The sequence below is a fragment of the Miscanthus floridulus genome, chromosome 7, assembly GCF_019320115.1.
Source record: "Miscanthus floridulus cultivar M001 chromosome 7, ASM1932011v1, whole genome shotgun sequence".
NCBI lineage: Eukaryota > Viridiplantae > Streptophyta > Magnoliopsida > Poales > Poaceae > Miscanthus > Miscanthus floridulus.
The window spans coordinates 111,851,675-111,872,564 of NC_089586.1; the positions used below are offsets into that span (position 1 = coordinate 111,851,675).

The 20,890-nt window shown below is 43.8% G+C and overlaps 2 protein-coding genes across 2 annotated transcripts; one reads left to right on the top strand and one right to left on the bottom strand.

Annotated features, from left to right (window-relative positions):
* The first annotated feature begins 8,888 nt into the window (after nucleotides 1–8,888).
* Nucleotides 8,889–12,379, top strand: LOC136467579 (protein kinase G11A-like). The gene is made up of 3 exons (XM_066466340.1): nucleotides 8,889–9,245; nucleotides 10,132–11,096; nucleotides 11,281–12,379. The coding sequence occupies exons 2-3, from the start codon at nucleotides 10,243–10,245 to the stop codon at nucleotides 12,140–12,142; spliced, it is 1,716 nt and encodes a 571-aa protein (XP_066322437.1). The 5' UTR covers nucleotides 8,889–9,245; nucleotides 10,132–10,242; the 3' UTR covers nucleotides 12,143–12,379.
* Nucleotides 12,380–13,346: 967 nt separating this feature from the next.
* On the bottom strand, nucleotides 13,347–18,703 carry LOC136467580 (uncharacterized). The gene is made up of 5 exons (XM_066466341.1): nucleotides 18,256–18,703; nucleotides 16,068–16,153; nucleotides 15,669–15,974; nucleotides 15,453–15,536; nucleotides 13,347–14,136 (listed from the first exon to the last, which is right to left on the bottom strand). The coding sequence occupies exons 1-5, from the start codon at nucleotides 18,667–18,669 to the stop codon at nucleotides 13,731–13,733; spliced, it is 1,296 nt and encodes a 431-aa protein (XP_066322438.1). The 5' UTR covers nucleotides 18,670–18,703; the 3' UTR covers nucleotides 13,347–13,730.
* Nucleotides 18,704–20,890: the final 2,187 nt, after the last annotated feature.

Sequence of the window (20,890 nt, forward strand, 5' to 3'; positions counted from 1 at the left end):
AGTTTGCATGGGGTAGCATCATCACTTGCAACACTTGTGGCATCATCATCAACCTTGTCAAGTAAACTTGTAGTAGATCGATCATCATCATCATCACTTGACCATGAGGTGGAGCAATCTTCCACAATCACCAAATTGTGGTTATGCTCAACACACTCATGCACCTCCTTCTTGGGCTCATCCTTCTTGAATTTGCCATCATCCCATGTGGAGGAATCACCGAAGGTTTCCTTGATGGACTATCATATCTCACGAGCGGTTCCCTTAATGTTTACTTGTTTCATCAAATCAAAGCTTAAAGCATCCATTAGAAAACAACAAGTATATGCATCAAATTCATAGAGAACTCTTTGAGCTTTGGTGAGATTTCTATGGTCCAAGACACGGGTGAGACCACTTGTGACAACCCACCAAAATTTAGGTCTCTTTGCATGAAAATGATCAAGCATGTGATTTTTCCAAAGTGTAAAGTTTGTGCCATAAAAAATATGTGTCTCACAAACATCTAGCCCATTAGACGCCATCCTCTCAGGTCGATGAAGACCATAGATGAGAGACCTAGCTCCGATACCACTTGTAGGGTCGAGATGGCGGACTAGAGGGGAGGTGAATAGTCCTTTCTAAAATTAATCGCGTCGGCTAATCGAAACAAGTGCAGAATTTGAACTATCGGTCTAGCCAAGACTATACCCCTCTATCTATGTTCTCTAGCACCTTCCAAAGATACTAATTAAGCAACAAAGGTGCCGGGCTAGCTAGAGCTCACCTAACCAATTCTAGGAGCAAGGTCACACAAACCTATGCCACTAGTACTTTAAGCAACAAGGGAGCTCCTACACATGCTAGTAAGCAAAAGCACAAAGCCAACTAAGCTCACTAGCAATGCTCAATAACAAGGCAACCAATGCCAAATTAGAGAGCGCAAATACTTAGCTACACAAACTAAGTAAAGTGACTAACAAGGTTACATAAACCTAATTAGCCACGTAAGGGAGCTACTTCTATGCTACACAAGCAAAAAGGTAACTAGTAAGCTATACAAGCTAACTAGTTATAAGAGTAACTACACAAGCACAATGTATATGAAAGTAATTACAAGCTTATGTAACAAGGATATAAACCAACAGGAAGAACAAGGTTGACACGATGATTTTTCTTCCTAGGTTCACGTGTTTACCAACACGCTACGTCCCCATTGTGTCGACCGCTCACTTGGAGGTTTGGTGGCTAATTGGCATCACCCACCAAGCCCGCACGTCGGGCACCGCAAGAACCTACCCCGAAAGTGAGGGTAGCTCAATGACACGCTCAACTAGAGTTGCTCTTCGTGGCTCCCGCGGGGCGAGCACAATACCCCTCACAAAGCTCTTCTTCGGAGCACCGCACAAGCTTCTTGCGGGCTTCAACGGAGACCACCACCAAGCCGTCTAGGAGGTGGCAACCTCCAAGAGTAACAAGCACCACCGGCTTGCAACTCGATCACCTAGTACCACTCGATGCAACCTCACGATGCAATCGCACTAGAATCACCCTCTCACACAATCGAATGATCACTATCAAGCATATGTGAGATGGAGGACTCCCAAGCACTACTACACAAGCCACCAAGGCGCTAGTGTGCTCAGCTGCTGGCCCAAGGCCGACCATGGCTTCTATTTATAACCCCACGAACAAATAGAGCCGTTACCCCTTCATAGGGCAAAAGTCGTGGTGACCGGACCCTCCGGTCATACTGACCGGACGCAGTACCAAACGCACCGGTCGTGAATATCGGACATGTCCGGTCGCCATACCGGACGCGTCCGGTAGCTACCTGACCGCCACGTGTCCCACCGTTGCCTCCAACGGCTCTCTGATATGTCCGACTGGACGCACTGTTTGAAATGACCAGACGCAGAGCCGCTGCGTCCGGTCGAGTCCAGTAAGCCTCCAGGGCCGATCAGACACGTCAGTTAGAAACTGACCGGACGCTGAGCCTCAGCGTCCGGTCAAGTACAGTAAGCACCCACGGACGACCGGACACGTCCGGTCACTCCAGACCGGACGCGGCCAGCGTCCAATCAACTGTCTCACCGAACACCGATTTTGCTGATTCACACCAGACACGTCCGGTCGCTGAGTTCATCGTTAATACCGGACGCGTCCGGTCACCATATCGGACGCGTCCGGTCACTCTGTGACCAGCGCGACTAACTCCTTTTCACCTCTAACTTCTTCACCCTTGCTCAAATGTGCCAACCACCAAGTGTACACCACCATGTGTATGTGTGTTAGCATTTTCACAATCATTTCCCAAAGGATTAGCCACTCAACTTGCCACGCCACTCGATCCTAGAGACGATGCAAAGTTAGATCACTCGAGTGGCACTAGATGACCTATATGCAAACAAGTTTGCCCCTCTTGATAGTACGGCCATCTATCCTAAACCCGGTCATCAACTTCTCTACACACCTATGACCGGTGAAATGAGATGCCCTAGGTTATACCTTTGCCTTACGCATTCCATTTCATCTCCTCCAATGTTGATGCAACACATGCACCAACATGATCAACAATGATATGATCCACTTCATATCATCACGTGATCATATTGATTCATCGATCTTGACATCACTTGTTTTTCATCATTGCCTTCGTCCATCGGCGCCAAGTCTTGCTCAAGCTTCACCGCCACGTGGTCCATCGCTCCAAAGCCTCCGACTTGCCCTTCACGCTTGCAACCGGTCCATCAAGCCAAGTCTTGTCTTGATCTTCTCCACCTTGATCACATGACTCAATGTCATGTCTCATGTGCAATGAGCTCCTTTATCATCACATGTGTGAGCTTTGCAACATCTCTAAGCTATTTTTACCTTCATGGCATATGTTACTCACACATATATACCTGTGGACTAATCACCTATGTATCTCACATAAACACAATTAGTCCACCTAGGTTGTCACTCAATTACCAAAACCACATAAGGACCTTTCAACTGGGAGTGAACACCAAAAAATGCTCGATAGGATATCACCAAATAAATGCTCCAAAGATCTTTTTACTATCTCTCAAAAGTTTTATTGCAGAAAAAGAAGCATTGGGCTATGCAAAAGTTATCCAAAAAAAAGAGTTGAAAAAATAGACAAGTGTTCGAGATATCTAAAACAATGGGTACTCAGATGCCCGCCTAAAAAAAGAGATAGCCCATATTTTCTTGCAAAGTTGTTCCTCAATTTCAAAAGAGAGATGTTTTTAAGGAGCATAGTAGAATTAGGATAGCAACCAAATATATCCACCATACATCCACACACATGCACATCTTGATTTGATTGTATAACTCAACTCTCTTTGGATCCGAGGTTTGACTTTATAAAATATGTATTGCAAGTATGCTCTTTCATGTTATTTCCACTCCTATGAGCTCCACATAAGCCTTAGTTATAGAAAGAGAAAGGCATAACATCACTATTGCCTTGGTGATGATTCATAAATATCACATATATTAAGAGACTTAAGAGTGTCATACAATGTAAGCTCTGAGTTTTATTTTGAAAACCCATAAAAACTTTGGAATAATAATTAAACAAAGAACTTGAGACATAGTGCTTGACTTGATCGTTCTGTCTTTCAATTACTCAAGATCCAAATAAAGGCTAAAAAGCCCCATGGTTGAAGATAATATTGGTAAGTTTGAAAGTCAGATCGGTTCATTCTAATCTGGAGAAGAATTTTTGTTTAAACGCACGTGAACTTTTGAGGAGTGAAAGCATTGAAGCAACTCCTGATCCATTTACGGAGTTTAGCTTTGCTAAGGGACTAGCAAAGGTTAAGCTCGGAAGAGTTTGTTGACGGTAGTTAACAAACATTATAAACCATCAATATAACTTATATAAGGGCATAAAAATAATCACCAACAAAGGTTTAGGGGTTTAAACTAACAAATTCCACGAGTTTTGGTAAATCTGTATTTTCTACAGGCTTTATCCAGAAAACCGTTAAGGTGAACCTAGATGTCAGACTTAATCACGATTATCCGCGTGATAAACAACTCTAGAAGATTCCAGAGGATACCAGAGAACACCACACCGAAAGCGAAGGACGAGAGGCCACTTCCCACCTGCAGACCGGCTGGCCCCTGGGGCCACCAGTCAGCCTCCGTCTAGCTACGTCGGTTCTTCACCGTCTTAAGGATTGCATCTACGCCGTTTATTCAAGTCGGTTTGATCCGATGGCTCAGGATTGACGCTTCGACATGTATATACCAGCCCCTGTCACCCCCTCAGGCATAAGTCATTTGAGAAGACAGAAACCCAAATCATCCTCAAAGCTCCATCATATTCTTGACATAGCTAGCTAGGCTAGGTCTAGAAGGAGGCAAGCATGTTTCGCTTGGATTCTTTATCATGTCAAGAGCAGGTTTCGCAGATAAGCCAGTTTAATGGCAGCCGAACAGAGCTTGCTCATGCTGTACTTTGTGCACAGTTGCTTACTTTGTGCTGGTTTTAGAATGGTTGGCGCGATAATTGTCCTCCGCCCGGGCATCCACGATCGGCCTGCTGGATCGGAGGAGTTTTGACACGGCGACATGATTTACAACTACTCCTACTCCGTACATGTCATAGTTTATGCTCTCATCATTGCGGATGCGTCGTTGATGTCCCATTTCGAATGGGCTCCATCGAGAGAGGGGGACGCGTCTGTACTGCATCCCGACGAGGACGGCGAAAGAAAGTGTAGACTGGACTGGATGGGCACGCAGGCCCACGGCCCTGCGTGACCGATCCATCCTCCTGCCTCCCCGCTACGTGGACGCGATGTCGTCGCTCGCAGTTGGAAGCTTCTCTGGAGGAATTCACAAACACGCAATCGTGGACCTCGAGCTTCTCTTTCTCTCCCTCTGTCTCTGTGCAGTGCTGCTGCTGCGAATGCGAACCAATGCGCACATGAGATTTGGCCCTGACTGACATGGAGGCAGCAGCAGCGACAGATCTTTGTTGCTCCGTGGATGCTTCCTGATCGATGAGCTAGCGACGCAGCATGTGCCCTGCACATGCTCCCTCTCGGCATGGCAAAGCTTATTCAATGGACAGCGCCGGAGGGGAGTAGTTGTTGCAGTGCAAGTTTGGAGCGTTGAAATCATCATGGATCGATGCACGCACGAACGCCATGGATTCTGAGAGATGCCATCAGCAGAAGCGTCAGCCGCGCGCGTGTGTGTGTGAGCATCCGTTGATCTGTAATTTGTTTCAAGGGACAGGCACCCGGCCGGCTGCATCTAGCAAGCTACTAGCACAATGTTGCCTATGCTAATCTAGTAAGCTAGCACAGTTGTGTATGCTAATTGGCAGTCGCTTGCCTAGGATTCCAAGGCGATGCGCCGCCGATAATCTCGCCTTCACATCTTGGACGCATTCCTACTTCCAATTTCCTACTGCCAGCCAGATTGCATAATTGTCTATACTACATTACTACTCCCTTCCCTCTGTCTAGAATATAGCTACGGTGTGTATTTAAAATTTTCAACTTTGTCCCAAAATATAGTATGTTTGAGTTGCCAAGCCAGATTGCATAGATCAAAATACCCCTGCTATTGTCGATTAGTAATAGCCTGCACCACTTTAACTCACTAGTGTGGTCTAAAATTATGTAAAATGATCTAAACTTTAGACACCGCTTTAGATCTTCTGTTTAGGATTTCAAGAGCTAAAATAGTCTCCAAACAGGGCCTAAATAGCAGCATATGTATGCACATTTTAATTCGATCAACGTGGAGACATATATGCATCGCTGTGTTTAGTGATGGTCATATTTGACCTTTTATCACTCTCCAATCTTTGTGAGCAAGCTGGTTATAAAATAGGATTGTTATTGAGTAATGAGTTGTTACCACGGTCACCATCTGTGGTGCTTCTTAGACTCCGAGACGGCGTGACCTGTGTAAAAACTTTTTTTATTTTTTGCGAGCAGACCTGTCTAAAAATTAAACTTGTTTGGCTACACTCCAGACTCTTAGTTGGAGTACAGCCAAATAAGCCTAATTTAGCTACCTGCGACTGCGAGGCTCTGATCCAATGCGGGCTGCTGGTGCCGTGCATTCGGCCTGTGCTTGGAGAGTGAGGACAGCGAGGCAGATTGCTCCGCATGGCGTGGTGGCGTCCCATAACTGGTGACCTCTCCACGTACTCCACGCCGTAGCTGGAGGACGGCGATTGCTCCGCATCACAGACACCGACGCCGAACCGGCCGCGGCCAGCCACGCATTGCATTGGGATCTGCCCCGGAGGTCCACGCCCAACGGGTGATGGACCTCGACCACCCCAGCTACGACTACGAGCCTCTAAAGCCTAGAACCCGTCCGGTTTCGTCGTGTACGCCGAAATCCAGTAGCCGCTCTGCCGCTCTGGGAAGAAGTAGAACCGTGCACAGCTTATGGTTAGTTTCGAAATTCTGCGCAGCTGCCGCTGCTGTACTCTTTAACCGCTGCTAGCCGTACCGCTACGTACGTTCTGAAATGTTAGGATGGGTATAAAGGTTTGATCGTATTTGAGCTGCCTCATTGTCCTACACTACACGATCCGAAAGCGCCGTACTACGCGCAGTATTAATACTACTCCTAATGAAGACACCACTTTTCAGGGAAAAAAAAGTATTAGCGACCGTATATATCATGAATTTTGCGGCAGTACATTGATTTACAGGACTACACATCGTTGCCCGTCGCATTTTGTCTTCATCACTTTAGTGGTGTGTAAGAAAATGTGAGAGAACACAGATTATTTACCGGGCTAGGCTCTGTTTGATCGATTAGTTGCTAATACGTACAGTAGCTAGCTAATACTCTCTATTTTAAATTATAATAATAAAGTATTTTAGCTTTTCTAAATATATATTTTTACTATATATATATATATATATATATATATATATATATATATATATATATATATATATATATATATATATTCTGTAGCTGGCCGCAGAATAAGTTATTCTGTGGCCACTTTGAGTTACGATAATTACTATACTAATTTACGAGATTTGGTAACTCTCTCATAAGTGATTTACTATAACATTATGGTAAGTATCATCTTGAATTATAGTAACCCATGTATCGTAAATGTGTATTATCATTATCGTAAAACAAGGTGGCTATAGAATAAGTTATTCTGTGGCCAGCTGCAGAATAGCCTTACCGTAGTTTGAAATGGAGAGAGTAGTTCATATGAGCGCATAGCTGAACTATGTATCTAGAAAACACAAACGTCTCGTAGTTTGAAATGGAGAGAGTAGTTCATATGAGCTAGTTTTTTAATCCAAAAATGTGAGCTAGTTTGGCCTAACCGGTCAAATAGTTGTTAGGTAGATATTCAGCTGCCAATTAGCAAAACTATTAGCATATGATCTATTTGGATCCAAAGAGATAATTGTTAGCTCTATCGATGGAACATGGCCCTTGTGATCAAATACCTTGCTCCAAAATTTGGCAATATTTAGGTTGCGTTTCGCAGCGAGATACGTTTAGAACCACTAGAATCGCTGCCAACCAAAGAGCGAGACGTTTCTAAGAGAATTACCCAGAACTGATTCTTGTTTTTGTATTAGTCCAGAAAAACACTCTAAAAGTGAAGCTGGCTTTTTAAGAGTGCGCTTAAGATTTACTCTCTCTGTCCCTAAATGTGTGTCGTCACAATTTACGTGCCGATAATTTTGACTCCATTTGTAGAAAATGCGTGCAACATTTCTATCTCCAAATAAATTTATTAAAAAACTAGATTCAAATATCTATCAATGATACTAATTATGTATTATAAATATTAATATTTTTTAATATATATTTAGTCAAAGATGTTTCTCAGAAAGCGAAAACGATAGACATTTAGGAACGGGGTGCAGAGAAGTTGAAGCGTGAAAAATTATATATAGGGCAATTTTTATTTCTTTATACGATGATGATTTAAAGGACGATTCTAGGAGGACCGTTGGGAGATGCTCTTATAATTCGACCGTTCCGCAGCTTCCAAACCCGCTACCGTATCTACCGAGTAACCGGCCGAGGTAGTTTTCGTTTTCACCGATTCCTTCTCGGAAAGCAAGGAAAAGTTGACTCGGCCTTGTTTATATTGTAAATTTTTATAATCTGGATATTGTAGCACGTTTTGTTTGTATTTGACAAACTTTATCTGATTATGGACTAACTAGGCTCAAAAGATTCGTTATTTTTTTATCTACATTTAATGCTCCATACATGTGTCTAAACTGTGTAATTAGTTATTTTTTTTATCTACATTTAATGCTCCATACATGTGTCCAAAAATTAATATGATAGAGAGAGTGAAAAAACTTAGAATTTTGAGGCAATCCAAACAAGCATTTGAGGCTCGCCAATTTTAATGACGTGACTCGAGAGACGGCTGTTCTGTCACGTCCAATTGATTGCCGATGTGATTTCTTTACTGTGACGGTTTAAGAGATGCTATTGCAAGTTATGGCAAAGTTGCAACGTTGGAAGCAGGTTGCTGCAGTACGTTTGGGTACAGGGTTCAAAAAGATTTTGCACTGTTGCCGCGTAGGGCAGCATAGATCCGCACCATTACGAGTCTGTTCGTCTCATCTTAAAAAAAATCACAGATTATTTATTGTTGGTTAATTTAGTATGAGAAAAAATATTATTTCAGTTTATAATCGATGGTTGTACGATGATCGCCCGAGAGCCAGAGCCAGCGGATTTCTGAAATCTGTTTCACGATCCAACGCCGTGTTTTTCTTGATGCTGATTTTTGACAGAATTTCCGTTTCCGTTGATCTTGGCACGTTAACGTTACTGTGACTGTACTTGCGTTTACCCTCCTAACAAACTGAGAGGGATCATCGGAAGAAGGTTGAGGCGGGCATGTCGTTTTCGAGAGACTGGGCGTCGCCTCCAGCTCCAGGGAGTCAGGGACCCCAAAAACTATGGGACAGGATCATTGCACCTGCGAAATGAATTACCAAAAACGATAGAAAAAGAAAGCGAATTGACGGGCAGGGGAGCAGAAAGGCAGGCCATTAATACTTGACACCTCCCGTTTCCTGCCCTCTTCTTCCTCCTTCCCCTCCGCCATTGCTCGCTCCACAAGACATGTGCTGCACGCGCCAGACCTAGGGAGAGCTGGACAGAAGCGCAGGCTTCGGTCTCCTCCCATCCTCGCGGCGTCCTCTCGCTTGGGAGCGCAGAGATTCGGCTCTTCAGGGCTTTCAAGCTCTGCGCAGCGCAATCTGGTTCTGGTGAGATTTCTGCTGCGGCACATCTCCCCTCCAGTTTTGTTTTTCCCTGGTTCCTGATTCGGTCGCCTTTCGTTATATTGTGCTTTGGTCCTATAGATCTGTCTCGCCTGGGTTCCAGGATTGTTTTTGCTCATCTCTGCTGTTGTGCATTTCGCAGAAAGATGAGAAAAGTTCGCCCCTTCTTTTCGTGGCTGTTGATTCCTGCTTTCCTCAGCTTTCTGCAGCCAACACCAAAAGAAGAAATTGAAAAAAAAAATAGCATTTTGGTTTCGCTGAAATGTGCTCCGATTTCAACTCGCGAGCTTTGTGCACGCGGCGCGCCTTTAACTGCTAGGCAGTAGTATGTTTTTTTTTCTTTTTTTTTTGTGCAAGAAAAGGCTTTCATTCTGGGGCGGACGACTTTCTTTTGCGAGCAGCAATGATGTTCCTTTGGCGACCACTCTGCTGATCAAACATTTGTTTATTGCTAAAGAGTATGCTAGATCTGTAGCGTTGCATGATTGAGGTTAGTGGGTGCTGGACATAGTTTATGGTTGGAACAAGACCTTTCCTAGCTTGACAGATGATGAATCCCAAGTGCGGCTGGCGCACATTGAGCACCCAATGATGAGCGCCCATCATCCCATGGCGGGAGGCGAATGCTGAATGTGGCCGTCATTTTCTTGGTTTATTATTTCTTTTGATAAATCTTGGTTTATTGCTTACTTCAATAGTATGTCGCAGCCTGCGGTAAGAAAAGAAGTATGTCACAGTCAGATGATGCGTTCTATTTTCTTGGGCCACCTCATTTCCTCTGTTCTTTTTGGGGAGTAAATATTTGTTGTGAGTTCAGTCACTGGGCGACCCTAGTTCATTGATTTGATCGAAGTTTTGCCCCCATTTGCAGATTGTCAATGGAATAGTCCATCGCAATGCTAAGGTTGCTTCCTGACTGACCAGATCGAGCTTGTTGCAGTCTCTGGTCATATTGTCTGAAAAACAGACAAGTGTTTCAACTATGGCTTCGAAGGCAATGCCCCAAATTCTCCCAGAAATGCCAAGCATCCCAGGCCCGAAGCAGTGCTCTAAAAGTGCTTCCCCTTTGGAGATTCCCCAGACAAACAATTCCTGTGCTTCAGCACTAACAGTGTTACCAGGAACAACTAACGTGAGCAAATCGAGTCATAAACCTGAGCCGAAGGAGCAGAAACCAGATCACCTCAAGGAACCTGTTGATGTTGCGTCGATCAAGTTTCCCATAGAATCAAGCAAGAAAGTGGTAGCGGAGCATGGGAGCATGAATGGAAGTTCCACTTCATTTCAGACATGTGAAGGGACTAGTCAAGCAAAGGTTAGCGCAAGTGCTAAGTTCACTGATCCATCCGAGATTGGTGACAGGGGCAATAGTGGAAGATGCAGGCCTAGCACAAGCAGTGATATCAGTGATGAGAGCTCATGTAGTAGCATGAGTAGCAGCACAAAGCCTCACAAGGCGAATGATTCGCGATGGGAGGCAATTCAGATGATCAGAACTAGAGATGGGATCCTTGGGTTGAGTCATTTCAGGCTGTTGAAGAGGTTAGGCTGTGGCGATATTGGCAGTGTGTATCTCTCTGAATTGAGTGGGACTAAGAGCTATTTCGCGATGAAGGTTATGGATAAGGCGTCACTAGCAAGCCGTAAAAAGTTGCTTCGAGCTCAAACAGAGAAGGAGATTTTGCAATGCCTGGATCATCCCTTCCTTCCTACACTCTACACTCACTTTGAGACCGATAAGTTCTCCTGCCTAGTTATGGAGTTCTGCCCAGGGGGAGACCTTCACACTCTTCGACAGAGGCAGCCTGGCAAACATTTTCCGGAGCAAGCTGTCAAGTATGTCTTGTCTGCATTTTATTACCATCTGCATATATTGCATTTCACTGCCTAACTACCTAATAGAGTTAAGGTTTTCGAGTTCATTAGTTTGAAATCATCATGACTGAAAAAAATCTATAGCTTGCTGCCTTGTTTTCCACCTTCTGAGGTGCTTCGCTAATGAAATCTTCTCATGTTGCAGATTCTACATAGCAGAAGTCCTCCTAGCACTAGAATACTTGCACATGCTCGGTATCATATACCGTGATCTCAAGCCTGAAAATGTCCTTGTTCGGGAGGATGGGCACATCATGCTCTCAGACTTCGACCTCTCCCTTCGCTGTGCAGTCAGTCCAACACTGATTAAATCCTCAAACCCTGATGCAGAAGCACTCAGGAAGAACAGCCAAGGCTACTGTGTTGAGCCGTCCTGCATTATTCAACCATCATGTGCAGCCCCAACCACCTGCTTTGGCCCACGCTTGTTCTCGAAGTCTAAGAAAGATCGAAAACCAAAACCTGAAGCTGCCACCCCGATCAACCCTTGGCCTGAGCTCATAGCAGAGCCCAGTGATGCACGGTCAATGTCATTTGTTGGGACACACGAGTACCTGGCCCCTGAGATTATCAAAGGTGAGGGCCATGGTAGTGCTGTCGACTGGTGGACCTTTGGGATATTCTTGTACGAGCTGCTGTTCGGGAAGACACCTTTCAAGGGATCCAGCAACCGGGCTACACTGTTCAATGTCATTGGCCAGCAGTTGCGCTTCCCAGAGTACCCGGTTGTGAGCTTCTCAGCAAGAGATTTGATCAGGAGTCTACTTGTGAAGGAGCCCCAGCAACGGTTGGCTTACAAGCGTGGAGCCACGGAGATCAAGCAGCATCCCTTCTTTGAGGGCGTGAATTGGGCACTTATAAGATGTGCAAGCCCACCAGAGGTACCAAAACCTGTCGAGATTGAGAGGCCATCAAAGCATCCTTCATCGCCATCGGGAGCTGCTGATGCTTCCGTTGGTGCACCCCAGAAAGGTGCTGACGGCTACTTGGAGTTTGATTTCTTCTAGCAAACATGTGGGTTTTACTTTACTATATTTGTTTCTGCCACTGAATGTAGGATTTTCTGATGTTATGTTTTTAGCAGATGGTTGGTGCTGTAGATTTGTCTCTTCAACCTGTTTTTCTTTTTTCTTTTTTTTTTGGTACTTTACACTTTCTTAAAGTTCACATCTATAATTCAGCAAGTCCTGATTGTACTGATGTCCTGCAACGCCTTTACAAGACATTGTCATTTTCATATTTTTTTTCCGTCCGTTTCAAATTGGAAGTCGATTTAGTTTTGTTCCAAGTCAACTTGTCAAACTTTAACCAATTTTGTAAAAAAATAATAATTAACATCCAATCCAAAACATTAACTAAAGGAAGTCTCCGGCACTCATGTGGGTTTATCCCTTCCCCAGACCCCACTCATGTGGGAGCCTCCGGCAATGGATCTGCCCAAAACATTAACTAAAGGAAGTGAGTCTAGCTCAAGTGGTTAGGTAGAGGATGTGGTAATGCACCTAACCATCTTGGTTTTAGTCTTCAACTTAAATTTGGATGCCTAATTTCTTGTTAATGAAAAAGAGCATGATTTTTCTTAGGTTGGTCACATTTTATCAATATAAAATAAATGTACTATCAAAATATATCTCATAGTGTGCCTAATAAACCTGGTTAAAGATATTTTTGTATATTTTTTTTTCTATAAACCTGGTTAAAATCAGAAAAAAAAATGACGTGGGGCGAAGAAATTGACTTACGGTTTGGAAAGGGAAAAGTAGTTATTATGACCGATTTCTTCACTCTTCGGTACGGTTTATGCCTATTCTTTCTAATGCCATGTCCATGTCACTGGTAAACTTTACAGTCACATGCTCGCTCTACGATCTCACAGGTCACATGCTTGCTCTACTAGTTTTGAATTTGGTGATCACACAGCAACCGCTGAATGACAGCAAAAGGTTAACAGAAAGCTCCGACCAGATAGCATCATTTAAGATGACCATCAGACTATGCATCAGAGATCTTCAGAGATGTATCTGCGATCGTCAGCCGCAATTACCGTTCGTTGGCGCCCTATACATGTATCCGCGATCTTCAGCAGCAACTACAGCCTCCATAGCTTCATGCAAAATCCATTGCCGTCTCGCCGGGTTCACCATTGAAACATGCACGCACAGGTTGTCGATAAAGGAAGTTCAAATTTCAAAAAGAAAAAGAAAAAAGAGGGAGATAACTTCTGCATCAGATTAACATATTTTCCAATCAACCTGACATTGTTTTAATACCTCGATGCTCCGGAACATCCAAAATCCAAACAAAAGATAACATCATCACAGTGAATGTTGATGCCCAGGCCATCGCCTTGCTTATGATTAACTGCAGCTATGGCATCGAAACTTCGATAGCAGTGGACGTTCACAAGGAGTTCACACACGAGAACACAGTAGCCGCAACACCTTTTCATCACCATCTCCAGAAACGCTACTTTAAGGTTCTAAGCCTCGCATTACTATGCACAGGTAAATATTATTCTCATCCCAGACTGTTTTACCACAATACGCTGTTTCACCTACTTGTTTTGGGCACCTCTTCAAGGATCTCTCAAGTTCTTCAGTTGAGGTTCTTGTAGATTCTGAAAGAGACAAACACCGCTGCAGCAGCTGCGACAGCAGCAAGAGCGGCATAGGTGTCAGCTCTCTCCCAGGTCTCAAACCAGGTGGGCATCGGGCAAGTCTTTGTATTCCCCTTCTTGCTGCCAGCACCACCCTCCTTGTCATTCTCCTCAGAGCTCTTGGGGTTCTGCTCAGCTGCGATACTCTTGTCCTGTTTTTCCTTTGGCAGGTCAGTTTGGCAGCAGGTGAAGCCACCATTGCCTTGGCAGCATCCACCAGCTGCTGCAGGGTTGCAAGAAGCACCATCTGTTCCGGTTTCTTCAAGGGATTCTTTGCCACCATTTAGCATGCTCCGAAGCTCGAGAGCTTGCTTCTGCTGCTCCTCGGATAAACCCATCTGCCCCCTGCAAGACACCATATATAGCACACACATAAGAACCCCAGGACAAAGAAACACTCAGCTATCAATCAAACATATATTGTAGGATCGCTTGAACATAGCAAATTAGCAATGGAGGCAGAAAGCATTAATTTGGTGGCCCCAGTGCCTTGTAACACAAGTACAAAAAGTCAAAAGGGATTTGGAACATGCATTATTAGATTCAGGAAACACCATTCTTCTATTGCAACAAAGAACTGTGAATATGAACACTGAACAGCTTGCCATGTAAGGGTCATTCTTTAAGTTCTGAAGTTGGTGCAACTAGAAGTACAAAGACATATACATGAGTATCAAATTCAACCAGGAAGTAGACTTGCTACGACATTCCACATTAAGCAGTTGGAGAATTCCAGCGAAGCATTAATGAAATATCATTCTTGATCAGCTATCCTCATGAGCAGATCAATACATACAAAGTGAGTGATTTGACATAGCGCAGACAAATCCAACACTGAGATTCTGGATAAACTCACACCAATAAAGGAGGATAATTTAAAAAGGATTTCAAATATGAAGTTCATATAGGAAATCTCCTGTGTATGAGCATGGCTGAACAGAAAATGCACTATACAAGAACACAGATTCACGCATGCTTATAGTGCATTGTCTTGAACAACTTTAATGCACAAGTGCAAAATTCAAATGCACAAAATTCAAATTAAGACTTTGGCCCCATAATATACATTAGACTACCGAAATGCACATAGTTTTGAACATCGTGATCTCCAATTCTCCATTGAGGCCATGTTTAGATTGCAAAAAATTTCAAACCGATGAATAGTAGCACTTTCGTCTTATTTGGTAAATATTGTCCAATCGTGGACCAACTAAGCTCAAAAGATTCATCTCGTGATTTCCAACTAAACTGTGTAATTAGTTTTTTTTTTTACCTACATTTAATGCTCCATGCAAGTGGCTAAAAATTGATGTGATGGAGAGAGAGTGAAAAAACTTGGAATTTGGAGGTGATCTAAACAAGGCCTGAAGCTAAAATTAAGCATTACTAAAAGGATGTATTAACAGTACTACTTTAAGTAATGCAATTAAACTAGAACATTATGCAGGTTTTTTTTGTATGATTAATCATAGAATATATTACACATGTTCACATAAGCATGTACTTTGCAGGATAAGAAAGAGCAATATAATAGGCTGGGAACCGACATCTAGTCATTCATGACTCCACAACATGATAAGATGTAAATGATGAGTAAACAATTCTAAGTTCTCAACCCATGGTATACAGATAGGAGAACAAGGGTTTAACAAGGAGGATACCTCCATAGATGGTCCACAATTTCTCCTTGTTCAATATGTTTATGCAGCAAAACAGGCACATCATCAGGAACAACATAACCATACCTACAATTGCAATTGTAGTGAGCACTAATTGGATTATAAATGGACAGAATGTGCATATGCAAAAGTAAAAAAAAAACAATAGTTGCACAAGACAAAGTGAAGGGTTAATGTTAATTTAATAACAGTCCTTACCAATGACCAGTCACATCTCCCTTAGCATCAGAACTGAAAATGATGACATTTCCTGCATACTTATGACCTCCCACGTGTGAGCATGCACTGACAGACACCTGACCATCAAGTCCCAGTCCATTTATCTCTTCCTTGAACCTTTTAATCAAAGCAGGTCCACAAACACCACACCTTTTGTCCCTGCTTCCATGGGAGCAAACAAAAACATAGGAACCACTCATAGGCTCAGGAGATCCAGGAAGCCAGTCAATATCCTTCACTAGCACTTCTTCAACAAAGTTGTCGACATCAAAATGGGTCAGCCCTCTGCAAACATATGTCGCAGATTGAAAATTAACAAATAGTTGACTTTGAAGCCTAAATACCACATGTTTATTAGTTAGCACACTTGCAGCTTACTTGTATCTGACCATATCTGGAAAGATCAACACATCTCCATTTGATGATTCAGTGCCATCTTCTCCTTCACAGATGGTCAATTTGATCTGTGACGTGGTAGTATATAGCAGTCATTGGATATATATATGTATATATGTAAAACAGGGATGAATTAGCAAAAACTACCGAACTTACAACCTTTTTTGAAAGCATTTCTTTTCAAAAAGAACATAAACAAGCCACATAGTGGACAAATCAATATTCTTAATACTATAAAATATCACCCCAAAAGTTACAACTGTGCAATAACAACATGCTCCCAGAAGACAATAGATCAAAACAATTAGGTAATACCCTCTCAAGGAGCCTATATACCGAAAGCACTAGTTGCTTATTTGTTATTTGGGACACAGCAATAGTCAAAATCAGTTTGGTGCCTATATTATATGAGGTGATACAAATTATTTCTCCCACAGTTAGAACAGTTTGGGTTCTACCATATACTTTGGATAACAGAGCAGAAACCTAAAGACCTGAACAGTGACAATAGATTTGGCAACATCTTATAGACACACAGGACATGTTTTTGCATTTCTTCCAAACCATCAATTATGTAAATCATATGATGAATGGCAACACTCATAAATAATAGAGGCAGTGATTTTTATGTTTCGGACTAAAATGATTCGATTAGGAACAAGTCGACCCTGGAGCTCAACCAATATATGTCAAACCCATTCAAGTCATAGCTGAACACACATAATAGTATATGCGAAGAACATTTGGAATATCAATGATTCCCACGAAAGAAAATGAGCATGGACTTAAACCCACTACGGTAAGCTATTACTTAGATGGCACTTGAGGGGGGAAACAGAGACTAGTTGAATCTAAAGTAACTTTGAAAAAACCAAACAGGGCAAATAACCACTCAAGCTTCAAATAATCATTAACGAAAATTGGCACCAACTCATGGTACCATTAGCAAATAACCATGTAAAGGACCCAAACAAGGAGCAGAAGAACCATATAATGTTCATTAACTACCTCTTATACTTAAGCACTGGAAATGCATCATGGGTGCCAAGCAAAAAGTAAGTGATCCAGATAAACAACTACATTTCGAATTAAAAAAGGTGCACTAGGGTTCTATCCAATTAAAATAATCAGAACATATATACAGTTAAAGCATAAAAGCTAAACCAGAACATAAGCTAGACTCACCGAGCCCAATAATACACAATTTCTGAGCCATGCGCAAATCCCCGAATAATGATTCAGATGTCCTACCAAAACTACTAAAAACACGATTCATGACTTCAGGGTCCACAACATCAACAGATGGGATTGGAATGGAACCATGAATAACATCAACATAACCCTAACAGGTAGAGGAGCCATACATAGTTCATACCTCTTAAACTTCAGCATCAGAATAGAATCATGGAATATGGATAAACAAAATGTAAGCAGAATCCAAATTATGATGATGGGATCCAGACAAATAGATGTATTAAGCCAATCAATTCATGGCCAGCCGTGCACAGTCCAGTTAAACAAAACCGAACATATTATAAATTCAAAACATAAATGCCAAACCGCAACTAAAGCTAGAGTCGCAGAGCCCAATAGTACGAAGTGTTTCCTATGCCAAGTCCAATCCCCAAGCCAAGATTCAGATATCCAACAGACTATACTAAAAGATCAAGTAGCAGCCAAAATCTTCACTAGTTCACAGATTCAGATATCCAACAGACAATACTAAAAGATCAAGTAGCAGCCAAAATCTTCACTAGTTCACACTAAGGCCTCATAAGCAACCACAGACAACAAGGTGTAGTTAGAACGGGCGCAAAGCATTAAATATCAGCATCCCTAGATTCTAGTGGCGAATTCAGCGACGAAAACCATAATCACAACCGAACAGAACATCCACCAAAGCACTCTGTCGACAAGGATCGTAAAACCCAAACTAACCTCGCCCGTTTGCAGACAAACCAACCATACTAGATCACGTGATACCTGGAGCTAGTTGAATACTTACTCTAAAAAAGGGTCCAAAATCCAAATCACCAGCTTCCAGTTGGCAATTCCCCCAAATCAACTACGGAAAACCCAGCCAAAAGCGTACCAAAAACCACAACGCGGTACCGAACCAGCTAATTTCTGAGACGAATAAAAATTAGGAGGGAGCCATATGGATGCTCACGGTCTTCTTCAGATTGGGCTTGCGGGCCTTGATGGCGGCGGCGAGGAGGCGGGGGAGGCGATCAGACTCAGAGGCCTCGAGGCGGGACGGCCACACGTCCGGGCCCTTGTAGCAGAGGAACACATGGCGCTCGTGGAACCCCACCGTCCCGACCAGCTTCTCCTTCCCGAGCTCCGGGCGCTGGAACCCGAACTCTGCGTCTGGATCCGGCACCGCGGCCGCGGCGGCGAGGGCCGCGTCCGTCGCGTCAGCCGCCGGAGCCGGAGCCGCGAGGGGGGCATCACCCGCCGTAGGGGAGGCCATGAGGAGGCGGAGTGGCAGTAGACGGCGGCGGGTTGGTGCGCGCTGCGAGGAAGAGAGTGGTGGTGGTGGAAATGGAAATTGCTTGGGGAGTGTGCGGAAAATGTGTAGCATCTCCTCGGGTTTTTATGGCAAGAGGAGGGGAGTTGTTCTTGCTCAAGGGGAAAAGTCACGCCCACGGCCGCGGACCACAGCTGGCGTTGGCCCACTTGTCGGTGAGAATTTGGTTTTGTCAATCAATTTATTTTAATACCGCGGGACCAACACAAAGAGGGTGACGTCAACCAGAGAACCCAGAAAACTTTTGCTTCTTGTAGAGTTGCAGTCCGGTGTGCCGTGTGCGTGCCCGTCTCAATTTTATTCCATTTTAATTAAATATATATAAATACATTAACATTTGTGAAGTGTAATAAATTATATTAAATTAAATTAACAGTATATATTGTTAAATTTACAGTGTAATAATATACTATTTTTATAATAAATATGTTGGCAATATTTCTAATAAAACTAGTCATTTAAAAAAGATTTCTCAAAGTACAATTATTTTTCAATGAAGAGAGTAATTTGTAAGGTCCATAATAGTCTAGACTATTAAAATCCATAATTTATAAAATATAATTAATTAGGATCTAAATAGATGGATGGTTGGTTTGATTCTACGGAACGATAACTATTAAGCGAAATCAGGATATGACTTAACCAAACACGATCCTAGTGATTTTGCCATGGATCTAATCACCCTGTTCGCTTGTTGGTTTCAGCCAGTCCAAACCAGCCAGCCAACAGTATTTTTCTCTCACAACGAACCAGTACCAGCCAGCCCAAACCAGCCCAGAAACCAACCAGCGAACAGGCCGAATATGTTTATCGCTAGCCCTGGGTGTTCAGGTTACCTGAATATTTCGGGTAAGGTAGTTCGGGTAATAAGATATTCCGATAATGAAAAATGCTATCCATCGGTATTTTGAGTAAACACCAACGAGTAAATTTGTGTTAATGCGCGTCTGGCCCGGATGGTATACTAAAAATACACAAGGTTTATACTGGTTCGTACAGAATATCTCTACGCCCAGTTCGTGGTAGCTGCTCGTGTTATTAACACTGAAAAGTTCGCAGTAGGGGTTACAAACGAACGAGAGAGGGACGGATCCCAAGTCTCTGATGGAAAAGGTCGAATGGGTGTTGAGAGCTTGGTTGCTGCTCAGTTACGTGGCGTGATGTGTGATATGATGAAAATCGATCCCTTTAGTGGGGTGTCCTGCTTTCCCTTTTATAGATTAAGGGAGAGCATGGATTACAGATGGAAGAAAAAAAGAAAGAAAATCAGAGGCAAAGGAGGTCATTCAAGGATGCCCTCGGACATGGCAGGCGGTGGCAGAGATAGCCCCACGCAGGGCGCATGTCCAGGCCGTGTTGAGCGTATGTTCGCTGACGATGCCATGTCCTGGCATGGTCAGTGAGTTGTCAAGTCCCATCCCGCCCCGACAGACGAGACGGCGGACCAGGGTGTTGATCCACAGCCATATAGGGAGCAGACGGCGCAGTAACCGTACGTCCGTTATTGTAGGTGGTGCGAGTTTCCTCCTGGACCGTAGTGGTTGTCATGAGCTTCCGTCAGGATCCATGCCTGAGGGCAAATGGCGGCGCCCACAACACTATAAGACAAATATCGGCACCTACAACACTGTTTAAGCTCTGTCATGCCTAGAAGGTCACAAAGCGCCCTTCTGTCATGTCCTGACGGTACTTTCCTGCAGGCGTGCAGAGTACGGTCCTCGATATTGTGGTTGACTTAAGTGCCATGCCTTATCTACGCGCATCGTTACGAAGGAGTCGCGCGCAGACGTCGGGCGAGACGGAGTTAGCCCCCAAACGTTGGGCGAGGCAGAGCCGGTCCTAGGACATCGGGCGAAGTGGAGCCGGCCCCCAGACGTCGGGCGAGGCAGAGCCCGCCCTTAGACGTCGAGCGAGGCCGAGCCGGCGCTCGGGAGTTAGCCTGAGGCCGAGTCAACCCTCGGGGGTTGGACGAGACGGGGCTCGTGGCTGCAGTGCCCATCGAGGCGGAGCCAACCCTCGAGGGTCAGACGAAGCAGGGCCTATGGTCTTGGTGGTCAAACGAGAAGGGACCCGGCAAGCGGTGTAGTCGCGCTCTTGATCGTGCGGACGAATCAATATTGATGGTCATTAGCTCTTTCTCTTTGGGTACCCTAATACTAGTCCCTGACACTACCCGATGTTAGCCCCAAAAAACCACTACCCGATGTTTCGGGTATCCGATAATTGGGATTTAGGTCCGGGGATTCCCAAACTACCTGATATTCACATAAATCTA